The sequence below is a fragment of the Glycine max genome, chromosome 16 (assembly GCF_000004515.6).
Source record: "Glycine max cultivar Williams 82 chromosome 16, Glycine_max_v4.0, whole genome shotgun sequence".
NCBI classification, from domain to species: domain Eukaryota; kingdom Viridiplantae; phylum Streptophyta; class Magnoliopsida; order Fabales; family Fabaceae; genus Glycine; species Glycine max.
The window spans coordinates 31,057,489-31,079,429 of record NC_038252.2 but is presented as its reverse complement, the minus strand read 5'-3'; the positions used below and the strand labels follow the sequence as shown (position 1 = coordinate 31,079,429).

General features: G+C 32.5%; 3 protein-coding genes across 5 annotated transcripts; 2 read left to right on the top strand and 1 right to left on the bottom strand.

Moving 5' to 3' along the window:
- The first annotated feature begins 527 nt into the window (after positions 1-527).
- LOC100808514 (uncharacterized) lies at positions 528-7,398 on the top strand. Its single transcript, NM_001253067.2, has 7 exons — positions 528-634; positions 1,181-1,433; positions 2,267-2,594; positions 6,067-6,151; positions 6,333-6,419; positions 6,517-6,759; positions 7,123-7,398. The coding sequence occupies exons 2-7, from the start codon at positions 1,258-1,260 to the stop codon at positions 7,197-7,199; spliced, it is 996 nt and encodes a 331-aa protein (NP_001239996.1). The 5' UTR covers positions 528-634; positions 1,181-1,257; the 3' UTR covers positions 7,200-7,398.
- Positions 7,399-10,983: 3,585 nt separating this feature from the next.
- Positions 10,984-13,377, top strand: LOC102661264 (UPF0496 protein At3g19330). 2 transcript variants are annotated; one of them, XM_041010516.1, is made up of 3 exons: positions 10,984-11,374; positions 11,466-12,286; positions 13,216-13,377. In XM_041010516.1, the coding sequence occupies exons 1-3, from the start codon at positions 11,311-11,313 to the stop codon at positions 13,249-13,251; spliced, it is 921 nt and encodes a 306-aa protein (XP_040866450.1). In that variant the 5' UTR covers positions 10,984-11,310; the 3' UTR covers positions 13,252-13,377. The 2 variants fall into 2 exon arrangements, with proteins under 2 accessions (XP_040866450.1, XP_006599418.1); XM_006599355.4 differs by lacking the exon at positions 13,216-13,377 and having other exon boundaries at positions 10,985-11,374; positions 11,466-13,100.
- Positions 13,378-13,537: 160 nt separating this feature from the next.
- LOC100779123 (uncharacterized) lies at positions 13,538-21,109 on the bottom strand. 2 transcript variants are annotated; one of them, XM_006599353.4, is made up of 16 exons: positions 20,721-21,109; positions 20,309-20,614; positions 19,597-19,691; positions 19,391-19,504; positions 18,384-18,488; positions 18,179-18,250; positions 17,806-17,918; positions 17,440-17,577; positions 16,827-16,895; positions 16,299-16,386; positions 16,119-16,190; positions 15,921-16,021; positions 15,361-15,478; positions 14,942-15,001; positions 14,707-14,817; positions 13,538-13,967 (listed from the first exon to the last, which is right to left on the bottom strand). In XM_006599353.4, the coding sequence occupies exons 2-16, from the start codon at positions 20,430-20,432 to the stop codon at positions 13,854-13,856; spliced, it is 1,494 nt and encodes a 497-aa protein (XP_006599416.1). In that variant the 5' UTR covers positions 20,433-20,614; positions 20,721-21,109; the 3' UTR covers positions 13,538-13,853. The 2 variants fall into 2 exon arrangements, with proteins under 2 accessions (XP_006599416.1, XP_040866449.1); XM_041010515.1 differs by having other exon boundaries at positions 19,597-19,659; positions 20,721-21,104.
- Positions 21,110-21,941: the final 832 nt, after the last annotated feature.

The following is a 21,941-nucleotide window of genomic DNA, read 5'->3' as shown; positions in this document are numbered from 1 at the left end:
GAGGGAGAATAATTGGATAGAAAAAAAAAAGAATATTCGAGTAAAAAAAAATCATATTCATTCACACTAGCATATTTCATACAACAATACATATCATAAAAATTAGATTGATTTAGTTGGAATATCAAACATAAAGCAACTCAATTTAACTAATTAATTTGTTTAAATTTTTAAACACTTAAAAATCTGATCCAATATGATCGGGCTACATTACTATTTTTATGTTATCTTAGAAGTTGAAATAAAAAACCAAAAATCAAAATACCAAATAAATGTTAAATTTTAAATATTATAAATTTTAAAAAATATATTGAGAAGAATGAAAAATATCATAAAAATATACTCATTTAATCACATGGATGTGTATTTTTTGGACAAATTTCTTTTTATTATCAATTATCAATATACCTTCTTTTAACATAATATAATATAATTTTTTATTATAATTAAAATTTTAATTTTAAAGTAGATTTGTAAAATCAATTTGATTTGATTCGATTTAAACGAAATTTCCTAATTAGTGGTGCATCGTACGATCGTTAATTTCCTCTCTTTGTTTCGCAGACCTCACCAACCCCTTTTAGCTCACCCTCTCACTCTCAGCCACCGCACGCCGCCGTCTCCGGCAGCCACTGTGAGCATTCCCCCCCTTATGTTGTCGATGCAACCAAAATTTCATAAAAAAAAAAGAATTTTTCGGAGGATTTTCTCTCATATATATTTTTTTGGGTAGCAACTTATTGTTTTTGCCTTTTCTTTTTGGGGGTTTGATTAAATGGTTTTGCTGATTTCTCTGTACGTTGGATTTTTGGTGTTCCCGAGTTCCTGGAGAGGAGTTTGAGTTGCATCACTTTAGTGAAATATATACGGTTTCCGTAGATGTTTTATTTTTCCTTTTAAAATTTTCATTTTTTTTTTGTAAATAGGAGGGTGAGTTTATAATTATGTGTATTGATATTTCTATATTTTATGTGACTAACTTAAGTAATTTTGATACCCTTATGAGCTATGAGTAAGTTAATTAGATTTTCTAATACTGATTTCATAGCCAATTTTGTATTCTTCTTCACATTTGTCTGCGTAGTAGGATTAAGCATCATTCTCACTCATTTTTTCGTGTGTGAAAGTATGAATTGATTACATTCTCAGTGTTTTTAATTTTTATTTTATTGAAATTTAGGTCCGTTTTCACTTGTAATTTGTCAACTCAGCATAAAAGGGGTGGGTTAGGCTTTGCAACCATTGGAAGTTCCAACAATGGCAGGCATAGCTATACTTTTAGATCTATGGAGGAAAAATCAAAACTTGAGCTCTGGATTGCACTCCTCTCATGCTTTTCAGTCTTCCAGTGCCTTTTTTTCTGCCTCTGCTGCAACTGCTGCTGCAGCGTCTTTTGCTGCAGGGACTGGTTTTGCCTCAAGGGCATTGTTTGGGTATGCTCTGCCTCCATTTTTCTATACATGCATTGATGTTAGTATTTTAGGGATGTGCTTGATTTGTTGTGTTGAAGGATTTTGATCTAGGCTAGGATATACATATTGACAAAATATGATTGATTTGGTTTTGAAGATTTTGGTATGGCTTTTGATTATTATACACTCTACTTTTAAAGTTTATCTGGATGGCGAAAATTTGCTTTTTTTTTTTTTGGGATAAATGGGGTGTTGATAAAATTTAGAACATAATTTGGTGTGTGCTGTTTATTAGGACATAATTTGGTTCATTGCCAACATTGGTATAAATTGAAATCCATTCACTTACGTTTATTTTTGAAATAGTTAAAAATTATAAGATTTAAAAAATGTCGTTATAATGTCTTATTGTGGTAAAACAGTTTGTTATTTATTTTTTAATGTATATATGAGTGGATTTAGTAGCATATTTGACTAACATATCATTGGTTTGAGTGATCCTGGACTCGGTCCCCTTAAGCAAGGTCTAGGGTTCGAGCCTTGTGGATGGAAATAATGTGGTTAAGAAGGGAGACTCCACTAAAGATGACAAGTTAGGTTTCCTGGCGGAGATTAGTTATTAGTAAAACTGGTGGATACTCCGTCTCAATATCATGATATAAAAAAAGTAGCATATTTGAAGGAGTTACCATTGACCTAATTGTAGCAATTTGGAGGAATGAAAGAAGGAAAACCTATGAACATTTGTGATGTTTGTGGAAGTGTTATGAGTTGTAGTATACTGTCCTACTTTGGTTAAACCATGTGCAATGAGCATATATTTACTTTTAACTCTCACGCGACTTTAATTTCAGGTCATCAGTTGCATATTGTGATGCTGGTGCAGCATTACCAGAAGACTACATTTCTAATATACAAAGTTCTTTTGAAAGGAATTATAAATATGATGCTTTAAGATATAGTACCAAGCAGTATAATGTGGAACTTAAGCCTCTCTTCTCTGCTTTTGAATTGAGGGCATTTACATTGACTTCCTTAAGGTCGTTCTTGATGTTCTATTTGCCACTTTTGGAGCCTCGTGTGGAAATGGAAGATGATGAGGATTTCCTGGAAGACGATCAGGAGCACCATGTTGATCTGGTTGTTCCCTTCAGAAAATCAGTGAAGCATATCATGCGTGAGGTGAGATTTTTATCTTATTTATTCTATTGTTGGTTGAGTAAAATCTATATCCTGCAATATATCGACAATTTGTGAAATTGCTATGAGCGATGTTATTTAGTATTAGTGACAATGCTGTTAAGCTGCTATATGTATCTTGTATTTCAACCCCATGTCTAATTCATAAATAGCTCGTCTTCATTTCAGACACAGATATATAAACATGTTAATTGAGGAGGACAGCTGTTTCTATTTGGTTATTAAACCAAGCTTTTGTTTTGACGTGGAATTTAATGAACCTACAACCTTCTCTACCCTCAACAATAACACTTGTCATATTCTTAGGTCATCCTTAATGTAGGGTGATGACCATAGAAGCAAAATTGTTTCTTTCAAGAAAAAAATAGGGAGAGAAAATATTGGGCATGGTGATCTATGCATAAATATGTCATGCCTTCTGGATTCTGGTTAACTGCCTGATACCATTGAAGAAATTGGTGTTATATAGAAAATTCTGAAAACTCCTGTACAGGCTACCAGGCATTAAACTTCTTTTATATAGCCTAGAAAGTAGAAACCGAAAGTTGTAATAGTTACAAAAAAACTAAAGCCTAAAAGTGCAAGCAATGTACATTTTCAAGGACCCATATTGCCATTTTACTATGTTTTAATTTTTTTTTTAAATAGTTGCCTTCATTCCACCTTGCATATTTGATTAGTGGGGCTCTAGCTTCAGCTTCTTCCTTCATGAAAGGAGTATACATTTTCTTCATCTTCACATTCATCATCTAGACTTTAGAAACCTTCTAGAGTGTCCTCTTGATTGATTTGACTGTGAAGGAGATCCAACTTGATCTCTACATAAGTGTTAGTAGACCTGCAATTAGAAAGATGTATATTAGAAGCAATGAAGTCCAAATACTTAATATATATAAAATCAAGATATTATATGACCTAGATAAATTAGCATGAATTAATTTTTTTTTTTACATAAATGCACAATATTGGCAAAAGGATATTGATCGTTTCTCATGAATACACAATAACTATATCAATGCATAATGATTTCAATTTACAAAATATTACCTTTGATCATAACAAAAATCCATAGTAACATATATTACCCCAATCCATTTCAGAATGTGCAGAAGGCATCATTAGTTTTATTCAATTTAAGAATTGTCTCTGTAAAATTTCTTACTATTTACTATAGCTTTGAGGATATGGAGGAAAAGTTAGAGCTGTGTCAGAATCATATGTAAATTTAGTCATATTCAAAGTATTGGAGTCCATTCCAAACTTATCAGTCAATAAACTTTAAAAATAAAAAGTAAAATTGGAGGATACTCCTTGGATACGTGATTACTGATTAGGCATATTGTACATGCACAATAGTAACAGATATGTGTACGATATCAATGCTTCACCATTTTTGGAGTATTTGGGCTTATAGATCCAAAGGAATAGGGTGAGTGAAGGGGAATGGAACTTGGGTCAGTTTCTGCTGTGTGCCACTGACAGTTGGAGATTCTGAGTCCTAACTGCAGAAGGGAGAGCAAAAGACATAACATATGAGAGGATAAGGGGAATTGAAAGGTTAAGGATATTCTAGAGTAGAGTTCAAGATTGGAGTGCCGGAACCTCAACCATCCCACAGTTGAGAGAGATTTCTATTTTTTATTATCTTCTTTTTGATTCAACAATCACCTTAGTTCTGATTTGGGGGGGGGGGGGGGGGGACTTTTCATTCAATATTTTTTTTTTCCGATGTTCTGATCCAGTTCCTAGTAATAGGTTTTCACGTGTTGCGTAAGTTACATGAACATTTGTCATACCATGGTTATCTCTTTCTGCTGCCATGACTGATATGAATTGGACATCACCTTGAAAAATTAAGGTTTAGGGATTTTTCTTTTTCAATTTCTTTTATAGGGAAAGGGTATTGACACCACACTCAAGACTTAGTTGAAAAGATGAGTGATTACTCTTGAGATTTGGATTGCCACAAATTGCATTGATAAAATTATATCTAGTTCTTTGCCTTGGAAACAAAGGGAAGCTCTCACAATTAGAGAAAACTCACATTTTATTCAAATTCAACTTGATGTTTCTGAATTATGTAGCTTCCTATTTATAGGGAAACATGGTAGAAAAAACAAATAATAGGAAAGGAATTCTAATAATAATAGGAAACAAATCCTAATAAATGATAAGATCCTCATCATAACAGAGGAAACAAAATCTGCAATCAAATTAAAATAAGTCCTAATAAAATCAATCATAAATCCTAATGAAATCAATCTCAAATCATCATTAGATACATAAATAATAACCCAAAATATTCTTAAGTAACAAAATCAATGACTTTGCACTTTATTTGCAGTATTCATTAGCTTCACTTTATTTTGGGTCTTCATGTCCTTGGTCTTGGTCATGCAAGATACTATTATGGTTCATATCAACCTTGGTCTAAGTAACAACCAGGGAATATACAAGAAACTCCTAATATTTTAGAAAACAGAGTTCTGTTGTTATAACTGTTAAACCTCTTAATATATAGAATTTGAGTAAAAACCAATTCTAACCCATAGAATTCGTTTAATCCTAGCCATCCAAAGTAATTTGAACAAATAGAAAATAAGAGAAATAAGAACAACCTGAATTGCAGTTGCATATAGTACTTCCACTGTGTCAACAGTGCTCATTAATAACAACAGAAGAAGCATCTCAACATTTAACTATAGTACGCTTTGCCCTCCATCAATACTATTAATCTTGTTGATTATATGCAGACCTGTCTAGCATGTTGCTATGTCCTTATTTCTAAGCTACATTCAAATTGAAACTGATCAGTTAATCTAATTAAACGAGCATCTAACAATCTCTGGGAATAAAATTTTGACAGGATTAATGTGGTCAAAATTGCTGAATGCTTCAAAGGTCCCTGTCTGTTATATTGCATCTGTTATGTGTAGGAATAATTTTGCATCTACTATTGTCAAGAGTACCCTTACCAAAAGCTACACAAACTTCAACTGTGATAAAGGGATGAAATAATTTACTGTCATATTTGTTATATTACACAAAATTGCACTTATCAATCTATCTAAGCCCATGCTACTAATCTAATTAATCTCCCAGATATTTGATGATTGAGAGAGAAGTATCTACATGCTGCTAGGAATTTGTTAACTTTTCAGAATTGACCATCTTCATATGAAATCTTCCTTCACATCAATCTTTTACCTTTGATGCTCTATATTTCTGCCGGACCTTGTTTTTGTAGATTCAGTAATAAGCACATTGGCTCTATGCTTCCTTTAGGTTTTCCCTTTTATTTAGTAATTACTAAAATTACCTAGTAAACTACTTTGATTCCTTAACTTATGCTCTATAATATTTGGATCAACATCATGCATATTTCATTGTGTTTCTCTGTATTCTTATGATGTTTAAAACTTGTTATGTAAATGTGTCTTGGATGCCATCATAGACAACTGTTGTGACCACTAGAAGGATTTTAGAAAGAATTGCTGTGCATTATGTTTCACAAAGAATGGCATGGAAGCTTCTTAAAGGTACGTTTTCTCTGAAATTGTTTTTGAATTAAGAAAAATTAATTAGATGCCCTTGCTTACATAAAGTAGTTATTATTTACTACTAGCAAAATTAATTAAAATTTTATGAGATGGTTGTTTTATATTCTGAACTCTCCAAGAGATCTTACAAGTAGGTGGTTTTTTGGGCTTTCTCGAACAGATATCCCTAGATCTGCAACTCGCAAGGCTGGAAGGAGCATGCCTACTTTGGTTTACGTCTACTGTGTGAGCAGAACAACATTCAGAGGTCAAAGCAATCCATGAAATATCTGTTCTCTATGAGATTCCCTGAGCTTTTGACTTCATCAACTATCTTTTGCTGACTTTCTTTTTGTTATGTATAGGACATATGCTTGGAGTTGCAGCATCATGGCTTGTCCAAGTAGGCATTGATTTATATCGATTCTTTTCCTCCGCGTTCCAGGGTCAGCATGAGGATAATGATGTTGATCAAACCAATCAAGTTGGAGTTCTTGGACAGAAGGTTTTCATTGCTACAGTTAGATGTACTTCATCTTTAATTTTTGCCTCCATAGGAGCAGGAATTGGTGCAACCCTTATTCGTCCATCGCTCGGCCAGTGGGTTGGTAAGATTGTAAACAACACATTCAGAGAATTACAAGATTGTTGCATATTACTTGAATTTTGTGATTTAAGGTATCGTGTGAATGAACTTTTTCATAGCACTTGAAGAAAATAAACTAAAAAGGTAAAATGAAATAAACTTCTCTCATAAGTTAAAATTAGCTTATACATAAGCTAATATACAGCTCTCTCCTTTAGCTTCTTCGAAAACTGACTTCAACTTGGGCATACAAGAAGTTTATTTTACCTTTTCATTTTCTTCTTCTATAAGTATTTATTGAAAAGTTAATTTAAACAAAACCTTAAGGTGATTCTTGTTTGTTTCACTTTGATAGGCTTAATCGTGTCTTTTTCTCTCTTTTCAGGGTGTGCTCTTGGTGATTTGGGTGGTCCCATCATTGTAGCATTTTGTGCTGACAAATTATTTCAAGTGAAACTTTGAAAGCTAGCTATATTTTCTGACAGATTTTTTACCCGCTTCAACTAACTGGGGTATATTAAGAATTTTACTTTATTTGCTAGCCATGTCTGATAGAGCCACTAGGAAGTTGGTGGACCTGCTTTTAGCTGAAAGAATTCTAACAATTTTCTCCCATGATGGATAATTCCTTATTGTTTCAATATAGTACGCTTTTCAAGCTATTATGATATTGCATTTCGTAATTTGTTAGTAATTTAGGCACTTGGTAGTAGTAAATTACTTTTTGCATTATTTTTTTAATCACACCACCATTCTTTTTTTGCATTGCTTAAAAAGTTAATTTTGGAATTATGTTTAATATATTTCAGAAATGATGCAAAATATGGTGGTATGATTAAAGAAAATGGTACAAAAAGTAATTCCCTTGACCGGAGTAAAATGGTATATTTTTACCCTTAGTCCCTCACTATCCAGTCATATACACGCCTCCCCCAATAGAAAGGAAAACAAATATTGTAGCATAAAGAGGAATGACAGTCACAGAAATTTGATATGTTAAAAAAAATGTCCACATGATTGCAAAGTTCTCTCTTGACCGTAAATAAATCTCACAATATGAGGGATTTTTATTTTTTTTATTCAGCAAGAAAAAATCTCATTATTAAGGGTAATTAATTCCAAAGGAGTACCGTGTTCATGAATGGTACAATCACCTCAAGTTATATACAATGAGAAATGTTACGAATATATTTTTTAAGAAACTTTTTTATTGGTCGAAGTTTATTAAAAACTATAAAATTTAGTGAGTTCTATGTATTATTTAATGACTTTTTTTTCTGATTTTATAGTTTTTAATAAATTTTAATTAAGGTTAAATTATTTTTTTGTCCTCATAAAATTGAAAATATCTGAAATTTATTCTTATAAAATTTTTGGTATATTTTTTATCTTCATAAAATTAAAATGTATCATTTTTGACCTAGATATTTCAAGCTATCGACATTGTTTTTTTACATTGATTATATACACAACCAATTTTAAAAACATCATATTTACATTGGTTATGTATAATTGAGATAAAAAATCTCACATTTACATCGGTTATATGGATAACTGATGTAAAAAAGTCAAATTTACATCCATTATATATGAAACTAATGAAAAAAGTTATCAATGTTGGATTCATCCAAGTTTTTGTTTGAGCAAAAAATGACTAATTTCAATTGAGATGAAAAATGTACCAAATTTTGTTGCAGAAATAAGTTTTGAACATTTTTATATTTATAAGGACAAAAAGCATAAAATGTGTTAAGAAGGGAATTCTTGGTCCAGCAATTGGAAAATTCATGCTGTCCTAAAGCGTACCAATTTTATTTGGAGAGCATGCCACAATATTCTGCACTCTGCAGGAAGAGAATGGATTTAGATCCCACATGTCCAATGTGTGGTGTGGATTACATGAAGAAACTGTTAAACTTACACATACCCTTTTGAAGTTCCAACTGTTCAGTTGATTTGGTTTGCATCAGATTTGGGAATACGGATTGAGCTATCTGATCATCAATTAGGGTTGCTATAAAAATTAGTTTTAAAAAATAATCATAACTAGTTATAAAATTATAACTGGCGTTACAATTATTTCAAATAACTTATTTTTTATTTAAAAAATAATTATAACTATAAAACTATAGTGAATCTTATAGAAATAATTATTTTAAACAACTTATGTAACTGATTTTAGATATTACGGATTATATAACTATTCAGTAAAAAAAGATTTTATATAATTAGTTTATTCATAACCGGTTACATGTAGTTCTATCAAATTATAACTAGTTAAGTTATAATAACCATTTATAATGTAGTTAATTTTTAGTTTTTTTATATAAATTTTTTTATTAGTTATTATGATTATGGTTATTTAAATAATCAAATCATGAGCAACCATGATAAGTAGTTGACATTAAAAAAAATATTCATTGGCAATAAAACCATACTTTGCCTAAAATTAAAGCATCTTTAATAATAAATCTTGAGTTGAGATTTTTACCTCAGATTTGGTTTTCAATAAATCTATCAATGGAGGGGGAACTAAAGTTCTTAAAACTCAGACGTGTCACTAAACAATCTATTTAAAAGTGATTAAAAACTCAAACGGGATTTTACTCTAATTGCCTTGATTGAATATGTCAGTCATATCTAAAGCACTGTATAATCTGTCTTGGTTATTTTTACTCATTGGTACAAGAGAATGTTGGGGCCCGCTACAATAGTTATATTCTTTTTTTCTTTTGGTTTTTACCTTCATAAGTGTATGCGAAATTTTTTAAAACATTGTTTGTTGTTAATGATGGTTGATATTGGGTTGGTATGGTTAAAATAATGAGTTTTTCATGTTCCTCTGGTCCACATGATTCCATTTCATTAATGTCCTACATTTAGTAGTAGTACTTTAGTCATGATCTCAAATTAAAACTACGTACCCTTTTCTTTAGTTTCTTAAATTTTTTCTTTCTGCATAAAGCAATCATCAATTTGATCACGACTTTCTTTAGAGGGTAGGGTATATTTTTCTTGACAATATTAATGGAAGTTGTGGAGGGTGCAACTTCAACTTATAATTCTTCTGAGTCAATCCCAATAATAATAAAAATACTAGAATTTAAGCAAAAGTGAAAATCCAAACAAGGATTCTAATCTTGAATTGACATTTGAGTACATTAACCCAAACAGTGGTAATAAATATGGGAAAAATCATTGTCCAATCTACTACTTTGGATCCACCAAACTGCCACTACAATGAGGCAAACATCAAACAAACTCTCCCAATGGGGTTTGCAGGATAACTTCCCTCATTTTATATTATATTTAAATTAAATAAGATACTATCATAAATTAAGGTTTAAGTATAATATCGTCTTCTATACAGAAATTAGTGGCAGTAAAATGTTTTTCAAGAACTTGCTTTTGCAATGATTTGCGAAGTTTTAATTCATTTAGATTATTTTATAAGTAATCGAACTCAAATACTCTTATTTCAAATATTTGATTACGCAAGTATGGCAAAAACTTAGAGAAATTTGCCGCTTTCAAATTCATAAAACGTAAGTTAAATTAATGCATCCAAATGTCTAATTCAATTAATAGAATAGGTGACTTTTTAGATAATTGTTTTACGAATAAAATAAATAATGCATATTTAATTCTACACGCATCAATTCAATAATAACTTATGTATTTTTCTTCCATTTGACATGAAAATGAAATAAAATACATGTTAAAAACATTTAATAAGTTGTTTTCTTACTTGTCTAACAAGATATAAGAGTGTAGATCATACATAAATAAGTACGAGTTTTTATACAAACATTTAATAAAAAAAATCACTTTATTATCATGCATACCATATCAATAAATAAGATAATATGATGATTGGGTGAGCTTTTATTAAAGGAAAATGATATTCATTCTTCTACTTTTTTTAAAATTTTTTATGACAACACCTATCATATTTATTATTCTCTTTTTATCTTTTTTTTCTTTTCTTCCTATCTTTTTCTTATTTCCATCCCAAAATGAGATGTATGGATATCATAACTCTTTATTAAAAGTCCGTGTAAAAATATATTTTAATGAAAACACATGTAAATACAATTCAATAAATATTATCTAGATTTTTAGCATATTTTTTAAAGTTGCTTCAAAATTAAAATTTAAAATAAAGTAAACTTTAAGTGATGATAGGAGAAAGCCAGAAGAGAGAGAGAGAGAGAGCAGCCAGCCATAAAGAAGGATAGAGCAGGATGCAAATTAACTTTTATCATGTCAAAAGTTACTACATTAATTAGCAATACATAGAAAATTACTTAGCATGAAAGTGTAACCCAGAGAAAATTACTTTGCATGAAGTGTAACCCAGAAATTCCATCGTTCATGAGTTCCTGTTAGCTTATAAAGCCCCACACTTCTTGTTCCTTCGTACCTTTAGTCTCTCCTCTTTCTTGCAGAAGAAGAAGAAGAAGAAGAAGAAGAACCATCACTCTGTAAAATTGGTGAGCAACACTGACACACATTACATTAGATTGCAAACACTCAAAGACCAAAAATCTCTGGGCAAAGTAGTAAAACCATAATGCTGAAATGCATCTCCTTCAAATCCTCCACCTCTTCCTCAACAATCCCAAACCCCTCTCAAGGTAACTAACTCAACACACGCATTAGCCATTCTTTCTCTTCTTTTTCTTTCTTCAAACTGTTTTACTATCACTAACAAACGCTGCGTTTCAGAGGGCACTCCCAGCATCTCTCGCGAGTACAACCTCGCCGTTCACACCACCTCCTACACCGAGATTCGCTCCAACGTCGAAGCCCAACTCCACCACCTTAACCCTAACCGCGACCGCGTCCAAGATGCCCTAACCCTAATCCCCACGCGCCTCACGCGCCTCATTTCAACGTTCTTTGACCACACCGAAACCGCCTCCGACCTCTGCCTCCACCTCCACCAATGCCTCCTCCGCGCGCGTGACCTCCACGCTCCCCTCCTCGATTTCTTCCAAACCCTAAACCCCACCGACCCCACCCAAAACGACTGCGTTCGCGCCCTCCGCCTCTTCCACCCCTTCCACGCCTTCCAAAACCCCATCCCTGATTCCCTCACCTTCTCCGCCATCCGCTCCGACCTCTCCGCCCTCAAAACGCAGCTCGACCGCCGCGTCGCAAAATCGCTGTCGCGACTCCGCATCGTCCGGCGCGCCGTCCGCGGCTCCGCCCTCTGCCTCGTCGCCGTCGCGATTGCCGTGGTGGCCGCCACCGTTGCGGTCACCCTGCACGCCGTGGCCGCTCTGGCTGCGGCCGGTGCTGTGCCGGTCTGTGCCTTTGAGAAGAAGGAACTTGCAGAACTGAGGCAGCTTGATGCTGCTGCAAAATGTGCTTACGTGTTGAGCAACGATCTCGCGACGATTGACGCGCTGGCATCACGGCTGCGCGCCGCCGTGGAGGGGGACAAGGTGCTGGTGAGGCTTGTGCTGGAGAGGGGGAATGAGAGGTACCTTGTGGAGGAAGTTATCAAGCAGCTGTGGAAGAGTCATAAGGGGTTTTTGGAACAGGTTGAGGATCTTGAGGAGCATATATTCCTCTGCTTTTATAATATTAACAAGGCTAGATTTTTAGTCCTCCAAGAGATTACCAGTAATCCGGCTTAGTTCTTGTTACTAACAACTAGTCAAGGTTTTAAATTGTGAGTACGGTCGCATCTGCATTGCAGTTGTCGTGGCCAATGCACTCTGCATCAAGGTTTTACATTGTGGTTGTAGCCATAGTTGCGGTTTTGTTGCAATCTTTGATATTGCAGAAATGTACAGATAAATGTGACTGATGCTGCAAATTGCAGTTGCAGAGACTCGTAGACTGGTTTCTAAAACTTGGTCTGCAGGGTTTAAATTTCAATCAACAGATGCAATTGCAGCCACATTTGTCCCCAATATAAAGGTTTCTGAGGTTTTAGCACTGTGACTGTAACTGCAATTTGAAACCTTGGGGATTGTGACACACTTAGTCCTCTGTTTTTATCATTACAGCTAATAATTTTATATGTTATAGAATCACTGCTAGTTCATGATGATACTACCTGTTTAGGCTAGCTAGCCATCAGTGTTAAAGGATATAAGATCTTGACCAATTTTTGGGCATTGCCACCTTGTGTTCACTGTTCAATTCATTCATATTAGAAAGCACCTTGCTACCTAGTGCTACCTAGTAGCCTTGAAATTTTGTAAATTTGGTTGTTCAGGTGTTGATGTCTGAGAAAGAAATTAGGGCTCTATTATATAACTAATGTTTGCAGGTCTAATTATTAATTATTAATTATTGTGGAATCATGATGTACTTCCTAAAGTTAATGTAGACATGTGATGTTATCAATTGCTATTTACTTTGTTTTGCTTAAAATTTCTGTCTACTATGGTAGCTTTTATGAGTTCCAATGAGTGATTATAGTCATGTTATGCACTCTTCTTTTGTTGATTTCTCATTTCAGAGTTTGTTCTGCCCAATGATCCTTGGAAAGGTGTAGATTCCAGTCATGATGCAATTTAATCCAAACTGTTATTTAACACTTAAAATTTCAAGTACCTCCTATGCTAGATTTCATATTGTTAGGGTTACAGTTTTCATGATAATAAGGGTCATCTTGTACTAATACTGTTTTGAATATCCAAATCGAACTGTGTTTCAAATGTACGTGACAAAATAGTAGTAGATTGTAAATGTTGAAATGACATTACAGCCTGCATTCTTGGATTTTAAATAGATAAATAGATTGTGTTCAAAAGCAATTAGACTGTGTCCAAATCTATTTTAAACTGCTCTTCAGATATTATTAAGAAATGTGACCCTGAGATCTTGGAATGGTTGCTGTGGTATCGTTTGTGAAGCATAAACATGTGAGCCTGGGGCAAGGTGAACGAGTGCAAATCTTATTAGGGATTTGAGGTAAATCTTATTTCCCTATTGATAATGTCAATACATTATATTCATGAAAATAATGAATGAAGTTGGCCTAGAATTTCAAGTGTGTTTTACTAAAGGTTGTACAAGCATTGCAAATATTTTTAAAAAGAATTAAAAAATGAGACAGGGAGTCTGAAATTATGAGGATAAGATTATGTGACACCATCAAGGAGTGGTGCTTCCCCCCTGTCTTGCCTTAAGGACAAGTTCTTCAGTGGTGGTGCCTATTATCTCGTTAGCCCTTTTCAGCCCAACGCATTGATACCGGCCAATGATATCCTGAATTCCAAGGAAAGCTTCCGGTCAACTAAAAATTCTTAATATTCAGAGCATGATGTTTTCTTAGCTAAACAACAATGAAAATGATCTCTCCTACATGTTGTATCAGCACATTTACTGAAGATTCTACCTCAACAATGAAAAAGATGTCCAAAGTCCTTTTTATCATTTAATGCACACATGCAAATATAAATAAGAGTTTTACTACTATCTTGTCAACTTCTTGTTTTTTTTTTTTTTTTAAACTATGTTATTGATATGAAGTATTTATTGATTTTGTCAATGACTAATCTTTGTTAAGAAATCTGACTGATCATCTTTAGTGAAGTTCTTATTTTTTCAATCACGTTTTTTTTTCATCACAAGATTTAATTTTGAAATTTTACTTAAGGAGACTGAGTCTAATACTACTTGGACCAATAACTTATTAGTTGTTAACTTGTAATTAACAATCATTTTAGGTGATTTTTGAAATAATAGTTATAAAGGTTAATAAATTCATTATACATACTAACAGTGGATGACGGTGGATATGCATTCTAATTAAATTTTACAATAAAATCTATAAAGGACATAACTTGTGCAACAGAACAAATAAAATGATTGGTCCAATTGGCAAAAAAAACAGGCCTTCAAAGTTACTAACATAGTGACAACTTAAAGTATCAAACAAGTCATGGAAGCGTTGCCATATTATATACTTAACCAAAGACATGGTCACTTTAGAAGGGAATCTCACCTTGGTGACAATTCCGAACTTCTCTAATTTCTTAACTGCATCATCCACGTCAAAATTACAGCTCTCTCCAAACTCTTCTCTGATTAGCTCCTCGCACCATTGATCGAGTTCCTGATTCACATCCATATATAGCTTATATGAATGAGTAGATGTGACAAACTTTTCCTAACCATAAGTTAGAATTGCAAAATTATAAAGAAAACAATATTTGCTAAATTGATATTGATGTACATACTTGTCTATTAGCTTTTCCCTGCTCCATCAGAATGAAAAATGATATTATTACCTCTTTAACCTGCACATTAAGAATTTAAGATTAATGTGACTTTTAGATGTTTTGGCTGGTGCATAGCTACATACAGCAAAATCTGGCCTAAAACTTAAAACGTGTAGCAGTTGATCTTCAAACAATATAGATCATTGCATATGAATAAACACTAAATAATTGTTGATACATATATTAAGTTTTCAATTACATTTTGTAAATATACAAATACTTTTCATTTGCAGTTCATTCAATTAGAACCGGCTAGCCCTATCTTGTTTTCATATAATGGCAAAATAAGTTAACAAAAATTGTCACTACTAATTCATTGGAAATAATTTAAAAAAAATTATAATGACACAAGGCATATCAGCCTAGCTAGTACTTACTTCCTGTTGAATGACATCATCACATAAATGGAGAAGTGTACCCTTTCCACTGTCCAGTTGTTTGTCATACATTGACCTTGTAATCAAATTTTGGTATTGGACCAAGTTTTGTTGGAACCTATGAGAAGTTAAATATTAGTATCCACATTGGATACATAGATTCATTAAACACAAACTTGTGGAATGTTTGGCCTTACATATCGGGACTATTTCTATTGTTGATACCAGGGTCAAACTTAGCAAAATATATAAAAAATTCAGTATGCATGATCATTAGGATAATATAACATGATTCAAAAGGTTGATTGATAAAATTTAACTCCTGTAAAAAGTAATTGAAGGTTTCATTTTATCAAATTTGACATCTGGTATTACCAAGAATCTTTCAAGTTCCAAAAAATACATGATCTGGCTAACTTTTCAATGTTAACCACCATCTTTGAATGCCATCATAAAGAGGATCAAATTGTAGAAATAGTTAATGCAATGCAGGTGAAACACTCAAACTGATAGATGCAAAGCATATATTTCCAAGGAAAAGAAGCAGTTAACATGCTTACGTGAAGTATGTCTTGGCCAAATATCCAAGTACTGTAGAGAGAACGGCACCAATGACCCTCAAATCAGCTGAATCCACATGAAGAGAACTAGCTACAGCAACCTGTGAAGTAAAACATATTAAATGCATTAGTACAAGATGGCAAAGAACAAGAACACTATGGTAGAAAAACTCAAACTTGTGTAATTGAAAAACTAACCAGCCCAACCATTGCAGATGCAAGAAACTTGACCCAATCCTTTGGAGTCAATCCAGGATTTTTCTTTTCTGGCTGTCAAGTAAAAATTTGTGACCAGGTAGTCACTTATGGTCATCGGGGGAAAAGGGTAATTAGGTAATAACACAGACATTGGAATCTTTCCTAAATGAGGTAACTCACAAGAACTATTTCCATATCAGCCATTGGAATGTTCTTGAAATGCTTCACAAAAATTCCTCTTTCTTTTTTTGAATTGGAGCTAGCTGGCCTGAAGAAACAATTTCCTTAGACTTCAGTAGAATACAATTACTCACGGATTTTCTACAGCATACTTATTTAATCCCAATCCAAGCATTACTTACACGAACCGAAACCCTCTGAAGATAACTCAAATTCCTTGTTTTTCTTGACTTATTATGAGATTTTTTAGCATAGCTATTTTAGTATTTCTTTAGAAGATAAACAAGTTTATAATTATCAGTCTTTTCTTAAATGGAAGAATTTTATTCTAACAAACTAGCATGCATAGAGATCAAATACAAGAAAAGATTGATAATTATATACAAAGAGATTTTTTCAGAACAACCTTTTCAGTATTTCTTTAGAAGATAAACAAACATATTTATAATTATCAGTATATTCTTTAATGAAAGAATTTTATTCTAACAAACTAGCATGGTAGAGTTTAGCCATACAATGGAGCACTACCTGTACACAACAATAATCCTATCAAATGTAGGTTCTTGGATTGTGGTCTTTTTCAGCAAACTACCGAAACTGGAAATTAACAAACAATTTCATGAGCGACAAGATATTCAAACATTCAATATTTATACAGTTTACATGCATGAGATCAGCAGTTTTGGTGAGATAAAACAGCATGCATTTATCAGACGAATGAGCAGTTGGATTTCTAGATGGAACATTGAGCTTTAATAAATAAGAATCATTTTCTGAATCTGCAAAAGTCTATATTCAAACTTTCTACAGGTGGACTACTAGTTTACAAATGTTCATTTTTTAAATTTTTTCCAGGGTCATACTGCTGTAATTGTGATGATTCCAGAGTAATTAACCTTTATTTCACATTAGTCAAATGGTGATAATTTAAATCTTTGATTAAAGGGAAACTGCTAACATTCAGGATTTACATTACAAAGTCTTGCAGGATGTATCAAAGTGAGTGGTGAATGCTATTTCTGGAAGAATGTTTATGTAAATGAAGTATGAAAAGTCTCACTCCAGAAAGAAAAGAAAATAACAACAGCAGCTGAAGCTACAACAACACCACACACACACACACACACTGATTCAACAAGACCTTATTGGCATTTTTTCAAGACGTATCCGTTCATATACATCATCCTGAAAATCTTCCAACTCCAAGTTAATTTCATCATCATTCTTGGGATCCTTCCTACGACGCCTTTTTGCCCTTCTGGATAAAAACTTTTCCAACCTACAAGCACCATGGGTTAAAGTTTTCTGCAGAAAAGCCTACGAAACATGTTACACAAGTAAGTAGCCATTATATAGATTCTTTGGTAAGGCCTTTCTCTGTGAAGACAGGAATGATGATACTGAATATACCATTCAAACATTAACAGAAATCATGACTTGTGATAGTGGATTCTTCGTTAACATCAATTAAAAAAAAAAATCAATTCCCAGTGTGAGTGTTCCTTACCTGGTTATTCTTAATATATATGACCAAAAACGTGCTATGAGCATGTCCACTTTCTCCATGACAAAGTAATCAGTTGTTCGATCAATTCCAATGCCACGCCGAAAAATAATATACTAAAATAACAGGATGTGTTAGCTTGCCACTTCACGAACAGACTAAAATCGAGTTTAAAAAAAAATAATTCTGATTGTTGTCTCAATCTATGCAGGTCCATCCTGCATGTTTCAGTTAATTAAAAGTTATTCTGATCCAACAAAATAAAAATGCCAAACAAACACAAGAACTTCCTAACAAAAACTAAAATTATGAACACTACAGCATCATAAGTTCCTTGGTGGATCAGTACCCCTAGTGCTAAAATTTAAAGGCTTACCTTATCATAAGAATCTGGAAGGTTATCGTGAGGATGTGCTTCAAAATAGTTTTTCAAAAGAACCTTGTCAAGCTACATTCAGCAGAACATAGAGATCAGCAACTGATAACAGCACAATCAAGCATCTAAAGTGACCTATGCCATTAAAGGCACATATATTATGCATGTATATAATGAGTTACAAGACAGAAACATGGTTGCTAACCTTAGATTCATTTACTGTAATTGGAAGATTTAGAATATACTGTCCAGAAAGTGCAATATCAATCTCTTCTTGAGTTGCAATCTTGAAGTTGCTTTTTTTCATGACCTGCATAAAGAATCAAATCATCTTCAGATACCATTAGAAACACAAATACAAATATTTAAAATGTTGTAGTGCTATAGTGCTACTTCTTTCAACCAGTACCTGAATATTTTGTTATTCTAAATCTTATTCGCCATTTACATCTTGGCCAAGAAACATGGACACTTCTAAATAGTGGCTGTGTAGTGTCATAACCATTTCAATTATGTACCATGTTAGCACTTCAAATGTTTTTAATTGTATTTGTACAATTTTTGTACTTTTGATTTTTAAACTTTTATACAAATAGTGATTACAATAATTAGATTTTTTTTGGTATTTTATTATTTTTATTATGACTTGTGCTCATTTTTGAAACATGAATTCTTTCTTGTAATTTAAATTTTTAATTTTAAATTAAACTTTAGATTAATTATATATATTTTATTATAGCCATGTCGTTTCTTATAAATTTTATGTTTACTCCACAAACTAAAGCGTTTAACCACTTTACTTGTGTCACATAAAAGAGTAAGCCTATTAACCTTTTCATTCCAATAACAGAACACTTAAAATCAATGAAGCCCTATACTTCCTCACCCTTTAATTCTTGGACAAGGCTAAATTATTATTCAATTAACCTTTTATTTAAAGGAAGTTTCATCCTTTGAGGCAGAGGCGAGAAATGAAGGATTTTTAAAATGATTAAATTAAAAGAAAAGTTTGGTAGCTTCTATTTGACTGTCATAGCATGATATACAGAATAAAGTTGTAAATCTATCGAGTAACACATTTTATATACAACAATCATTATCAAGATAAATTATATAAGTTGATTTAATTTCTCTATTAAATCATCATTGTTATAGGTTATTTTGTTCCAATATAACTGTAAACAGTGGAAATTCATGAAGTCTCCAAAATACCTCAAATAGGTAAGTCAAGAAATTTTGCTCAAGAACATCAATTTCTTCACGAGGTAACTTCTGCTGTTCCAACTTCTGAGCCCCGGACACAGGATCAAAGAGAGAATAGAGTTGCTTAAGGCACAAAAAAAGAAAGAAAAAAAAATCAGGCTCTAACCACATCACTAAGCTATTTGTATCACAAAATGGTGAAGAAAAAAGAATACCATCATGTCCTCAAACTGTAGAAGGTACCAAGCTCGAATGGTATACTCTATTCTCTTGCAGAGCTTCAAAAATTCAACTCGGTCAGCACTATGTTCTGCACATAATACCCAAACGACTCAAGTCTACAAAGAAAATAGCAGCTTTTGGAAGAGGGTGTGGGTGTTGGGAGAAAGCTGTTTCTATGTTATTTCATCTGTATCAAAACTACAAAATTTTATCACCATAACTGCACCAAATCAAAAATAAGAATTTAATTAGATTCCACCTAAAGATTTATATTGTTATCCAATCATGTCTTTGATACAGTTGTTAACTTTTGTAATAAGTCGCAAGTAGAGAGCATTAGACTTCATTTTAAAATCAATTCACAGGGAAGTTATCTAACAAATTTTGAATGAGAAAAAAAAATTAATTCACGCAAAATAAAAAAGTTAGGTGACCACATTTAATTATACTGATTTCAAAATTAAAATTTAATTTTTTTCAACCTATCATCCATTAAAATTTAGTATGAGAAATGAAAAGAAAGTCATTTTAAGACCAACTAAAGATGAAATTTTTTTAATATCATATCATATTTCATCTTAAAATCAATTAACATTAAGTAAAATTATTCAACAAATATATAAATTACACCCAAAGAATTGAAATAAGAGGATAGAGACTTTTCAACATGGGCATGAGAGAAAAAAAAGTTTCAGAAAAACATACTAATAAGGTTGGCCAATGCCATGATGAGCTGAGGCTTCAAAACTGGAATAACCGATTCACGCTCTATCCGAATCACTTCCTTCTTCTTCTCGTTGCCCATTTCTTCCAAACCCGAATGGGACATTTTTTGTATTCAACCCACCAAACTAGTCCCGAAGATTGAAATACGAATCAAAGAGTGCTCAAAGGAACCTTAACTTATATGAGACACGTTCTAAAGGATCTGTGAAAGACCAAACAAAGTGTTTCTTGGCAACACATAATGGAATAAGATTCATGCTTCGCAAACTAGGCATAAGATGCTTCCTGGTGATGCAACAAACACACATAAACCAAAAAAAAAAAAAATCAATTTAAGAATAAAATAGAAATTAAAAAAGCAAGTTCTTGTTTAAGTGATGAAATTAACTACCACCGGCGTGTTGGTCGGTCACATATGACATAACCAACGTTGTTTAGAAAACACACTCAGATGTTCGCTTTCTTCGGAAGGGGAATTCACGTGCATGGCTAAGCGATTGTTCATACGTTCAGAAAAAGTGAAATTATTATGGTGCGTACTTGTGAAATTGATTTATTAATCAAACTTTCTTCTATATTCTCAAAATAGATTCATTGATGTTTCATAGTATTTTTCCTTTGTCCATTTTTTATTACTATTTATTTAAATGTTCATATTGTGAAAGCACAATAGAGGCAGAGCATTATATCAAGTGAAAAAGGTAAAAAGAAAAGTATACGTGTTTGCTTTTCATTAAATTTCTCTCTAAATCGATATAAATTGTTGAGTGAAAAATTATACGTGTTAATTTCGTATTAAATTTCTCCCCTAAAATTAATTTTTTGGGTAGTGATTTCTAATAGAAATTTTATATTTTTTTTTCTTAAATATGCGACTTTTAAATTTAACAACTGACTTTTTGTGATTAGATAACTTTAAACAAAATCTTGTAATTTTTTTCAGTTTAAATTTTATACAGGTAAAGTGAGTTAGCACATCTGGATTATAATTGAAAGTGGTTTAACTTCCTTTAAGTGTAATGATGTTTACTTTAGAATGTAAATGTAACTATGATGTTTAACTAAAAAATAATTAAAAGTATCATTAAAGATATGCACAACTATAACAAACTACGAATTAACTAAAATCTGAACTAGTGATTAGAAAATTAGCTGGTATAACTATACTTTATTCTTTAAAATACACCATATTCACTATGAAAGAAAATATCATTGGTTGGTTGGTGGAGGTGAGAGAATGAGATAAGAAAATAAAAGTAGCAGAAAAAGAGAGACAAAAGAAGTACCCACAGAGAGAAGTTATGCTCATAAAAAGTATATAGAGTAGCGTTACAAGTTGTAGATTTATATTCTTTTGTTTAGAAAATTAGCTTACATATTCATTATGAAAAATTACAAGTTTGGTATTATATGTTATAGACTCGTAATCTGTCATGAAAAAATTATTTTTAAAAAAAAGACATAAAAGAACAGAAATAACACAATTTCCATTAAATTTAACAAAATTGTGAGAGAGAAAAAACTTTATTTTGTTACGAAAGTTAAATATCATTCACATAAACGCTATCCGTTTTTGCCAAGAAGAGGACTCCTGTCAATGTCAAGCTCAAGC